At 33.4% G+C, this 4,986-nt stretch overlaps 1 protein-coding gene across 1 annotated transcript; it reads left to right on the top strand.

Annotated features, from left to right (window-relative positions):
• Positions 1–263: 263 nt before the first annotated feature.
• On the top strand, positions 264–1,927 carry BDCG_16805 (uncharacterized protein; the record flags this gene model as incomplete). The annotated part of the gene is made up of 3 exons (XM_045426002.1): positions 264–356; positions 474–629; positions 1,421–1,927. The coding sequence occupies 3 exons, from the start codon at positions 264–266 to the stop codon at positions 1,868–1,870; spliced, it is 699 nt and encodes a 232-aa protein (XP_045280668.1). The 3' UTR covers positions 1,871–1,927.
• Between the last annotated feature and the right edge of the window lie 3,059 nt (positions 1,928–4,986).

The following is a 4,986-nucleotide window of genomic DNA, read 5'->3' as shown; positions in this document are numbered from 1 at the left end:
ATTCAAAGAGATGTATATGACATTATATGAGATTTTATTACAGAGTATTTAGCAGTATATACTATAAACACAGAGATCAAAATATGATAGAGATAGTAAGAGAGAAGTAGAGATAGTGAAAGTGATAGAAGAGACTGTAGAGTAGTGAAGATAATGATAATAATAGAGAGGCTAGAGAGTGAAAAAGATGATAGAGAGAAGTGATAGAGGTGATAGAAATGAGAAAGATGATAGAGATAGTAAGAGAGGAATAGAATGATAAGATGAGAGTAGAGATAGAGAGTGAAAGTGATAGAGAGTGCTGTGAGACGGTAGAGACAGTGATGATGATAGAGGTAATAGAGGTGATAGAGATGGTAAGAGGTGATAAGAAGTGATAAGAGGGAATCAGAGTGAAAGAAGTGTAGAGGTGATAGAGATAATAGAGATGGTAAGAGAGTGAGTGGTAAGATGGGGGTAGAGTAGAGATATAGAGTGAAAGTGATAGAGGGAGCTGTGAAGTGATAGAGGCAGTGATGATAAAGATGATAGAGGTGATAGAGGTGGTAGAAGTGATAGAGGTGATAGAAGTGGTAAAGATGGTAGAAGTGGTAGGGGTGGTAAGAGTGAGTGATAAGATGGAGGGAGGAGTATGAAGTGGAAGTAATAGAAGGTGCTACGGGGCGTTAGAGGCGGTGGTGATGATAGAGGGTTAGATAGAGTGATGCAATTGGCAGGCGCCACTACGTATCCATGGATTTTTGATGGGGTGCACGTGACGTCACGTGAGGTCACGTTACAGCGTTTTTTGCACGGAAAAGTTGGTTTTTCTTTAATATATAGAGAGATGAAAGCTCTTCAGTCACTGAAAAAGTAATTCTTACTTAAAAGAATATGAAATTATGACAGAAAACAGCTCTGTTTTTAATTCTTTGTAAGAATATTGTATAAAATTCAAAGAAAAACACCTTACTTTTTCAAGAGAAGTAAAAAACTATTTCTAAGATCTTTTTTTCATGCATTGACTGCTGCAGAAGAATGAGATAGAAACTGCTAAGATATGTACTACTGTATACTCTCTATCAAGACTTTCTCTCTTCAGAGTCTTGATATTATAGAGAATATAAGTCTGTTTCTATATAATAATATAAATATTGTCAGTGAGATGTAGAGGAACTGGTTATTTATATCTCAAAATAGAAGACTTTATCAATGATTATATCAATATAGAGTTAATTCTTAAATTCAATAGAAATCTAGTGTTGCTGTTCTCAATCTCTTGCAGAATCTATTGAATATTAAGATATTAAAACTAGATTTAATATATCTCACTGTGCAGGGATCAAAGGCTCAGTCAGACCTTGAGGTATACTGATTTTATAGTTATTGATGTGCTGTTGACTTGTTGTTCATTGATTATGTGCTTGATATTATCACCAAGGTATCTTTTTGTATTTTTCTGCCGGGGGTGGGCCAGATTGGGAAGGGCGGTACGAGGGTGGGACTTGGCGTTGGTGTTTTGGAACATCAAAGATGGACAGGGTTTTCGCGGAGGTCGCTCCTCAGATATCTCCACAACTACAGATTGGGGATCTTCCAAAATCGAGAAGATTGGTGCATACGGCTAGGTCTCTTCACCTTACAATTTGTATGGCAATTTGGCCCGGGGTTGTGGTGTGGTAGGGGAGAATGGGGGATAATCCCACACAGGAGTTCCGAACGACGTCTGGTTCACGTTTGGCTGGATAACTCCACCACCACACGGGGTATGCGGTCGGCGATGGGGTCAAAATGCTCGTATGATCGAGGGCTTTTCGATGGATCTATCGGCGGGTTCTTATTCGAAAAATCGAGTGAGTTCGTGGTGGAGCGGTTGGTTATTGATGACTGAGATGATAAGTGTCTTATGAAAGTAGTAGAAGAGATGCTTTCAAACTTCAAGCTGAAGAAATTAAAAAATAATATTATGCTTTATCATGATCTAGAATATATGAAAGCTCTCTATCTAGAACATTCATTTAGACATGACTTGGTGACTTGTATGTATATGGAATTCAGTCACTTAGAAAGCTCTGAACTCATGAGTGTACTTAAATCAAGAGTGTACTGATTAAGCATGACTGAGAACATTCAGACATACACTCACAAGTATCTGAATTGTCAGGTCATGAAAGAATCTAAGACAGAATTAGAATGTGAGAAAGTACAATATCAGATGAAATGTATAATACAACTGTTTAAACAATGAGAGATGAATCTCATAGACATATTACTGTGAACATTAAATAGAAATTGTTGAATAATCACTGCTATTAACTATGCTACTGACTGATCAGTTGTGAAAGCAGTTTCAGAGATGATAGAGAAGATAATGATGAAGTTTCTATATAATGAGATCTATGTCAACTATGAAATACTGTGTGAGATTCTAACTGATAATGATGTAAATCTTGTAGAAGAAGCAGTGAGGCATTTTATGAGCTAGTTATAGACAAGATATTGTAGAACAATGTCATATCATCTGTAAATAAATGAAAAAGTGAAATACTTGAATGAAATCTTGAGTAACATGCTGATGAAATATCTAGTGAGTAAGTCTATAAGACTATGAGATGAATATCTCGAACAGATGCTATTAGTAGACTTGCCGCTGAGATTATAAATTTCATATTTGATCTCATTTGATCTGATCTCATACATTTCTTGATGTGAATCCCGCTGGGACTAGTCATTAAAAAAACATGCAAAGTGAGTATATATAAGATCTTAAAATGAAATCATGACTTGAAAAAAATGAGAAAGTGATCTCATTTGATCTCATTTAGTCTCATTCTTAGCATAAAGTTACTATTTTTAGACATTTTAAGGTTTTTTTCAGACTATTTTTAATTTTTTAAAAAGTAACACTTTTTGATAACACTCAAAGAAGATTTAAAGTCATTTAAAGTAATAAAAATAATTTAAATTGACAAGTAAAAATCATGATCTCATTTGAAAAATGTGATAAGAGTAGACAGTAAGTCTCACTGAGACAGTATGAGACTACTATCTAATGTTAAAACCGTGTAATGAGATCGGTCGAATTGATAATGAGACTATCAAAAAATCTGGTTCTGGTCTCAGACACGGTCACACGGTCAGTCTAGCTATTAGCCACGCGGATTTGACAGTATACAGTCTTCAAGTGTTCACTATTTTATCTGTTGTATGGATTGCATCCGCGCATTCTGAAGAATGCTTTGAAAAAGGTGAGAGAGGGAACAGTAGTTGCAGATGCATCAGTTGTAAATACAGTAGAAACAATAGTTGCAGATGCAACAGTTGTAGACACAGCAGTTGCAGACACACAATCAAGATTGAAAGAGATCAGTTATACATGTGTAAAAGCTAAGAAGTTACTTCTGAATCAAGCAATTCAATCAAAAAGAACACAAGACTCACTAGTTAAGAAATCAAGTCTCAAGATGAAAATATGAGTTCTTGTATGTAATGAGGGTTCTGAGAAGTTTCAATCTAGATGATTTAAGCTCTATAAAATACTCAAATCACATTCTCTGAAAACATACCCATTGAAAGAATCAGAGAGATAAGTCTTATACAACTTAATAAATAATTCACATTTTATGAAGATAAATATGTAAGATCTGAGTAAATTATGATTATCTACAGCACTATTATCAGTGTTGAAAAAGAAGAGACTTATAATTAAAAAGTCTTATGAAGTAAGAGAAATCATAGATGCTTATAAATCAGATAATCTTACTTATTTCAATCTTTTCATAATTATAAGAAAAGAATAAGAAGCAATAAAGAAATCAGATAAATGTCATACTTTAATAAGTGATAAGACTGTAGCTGATCATATGATAATGCACTGTAGATAGCAGATGTAACACAGTAAAGAGCAGTCTCAAAGTGACAGACTTGTATATGAGTCAGATTGCAGAAGAAAGAGAGATTCAGAGTTGAATTCAACTGTTTATATCAGTTTAAATATAAAGATAACAGAGAATGAATTATCTGAAACATCTGCAGATATATGAGAATAAGTCATCTCAATCTCTGAGAATACTCAGAGATTGAGTGAGATTAGTTTCAATGAGCTGTTTACTGTAGTTTATTATTATTATTATTCTTCAATTATAGATGTATGCAGTCAGAGACTATGACATCTACCTGAGAACTTTTAGTTCTCAGGGTTTTTCCTATATCTGTAAAGTTTACTATTATACATTCATCAATTTCAGATATGCAAAATCAGAAAATTCCAGCCCAGAATACAAAAACTGTTTACAAATTGCAGTGTTTTAACATCTTCTGATACTTTGAAACCATTTGACAATATCATGACAAAGGAAAAGAGAACACAGTCTTAAAGATAGACACATTAAATAGATAGACAGAAAGAAATTGAAAGAGAAAGATAAAGTAAAGAAAGACTGTAACAAAACAAATTATTAAAAGATAGTATATAGCTGTTTTAACAGACTATATCTGATTGATTTCCTCCTCTTCATATTCAGATAATTCTGAATTTAGTCATTTTCTTGTAGCTGCTTGAGTTTCTAATAGAAAATCTATTAAATATTTAATTCCTGTCTTAGTTGAGAACAAGAATCTCATATTTAATTGATTTAGATCATACTTCTCTTTCAATCTGACTCTGAGACTATTGTATAACACACAGTGCATTACAATATGCTCAGGATTCTCATTTGCATTGCAGAATGAGCATTCTATTAAGTCAAATCTATCATCAAATCTTTGTATATAAGATTTGAAATAGCCATGTCCTAGTTTCAGCTGTATTATAGATGAGAATATTTTCTTTTTACATTTAATTGAACAAGATTTTCACTTGAGTTTTATTTCAAATCTTGAATAATGTATACTCTTCTTTTGTTTCTGCCAGCTTTCATTCCACTTATCTAAACAACATTCTTTTATTTTTCTCTTTATAAAAGACCAGGACACAACTTTTTGAATAGATCTGCTTAATTCTGCACC

This window comes from Blastomyces dermatitidis (assembly GCF_000003525.1).
Source record: "Blastomyces dermatitidis ER-3 genomic scaffold supercont1.4, whole genome shotgun sequence".
In the NCBI taxonomy this organism is placed as follows: domain Eukaryota; kingdom Fungi; phylum Ascomycota; class Eurotiomycetes; order Onygenales; family Ajellomycetaceae; genus Blastomyces; species Blastomyces dermatitidis.
This window is presented reverse-complemented; position numbering and strand designations above follow the sequence as displayed.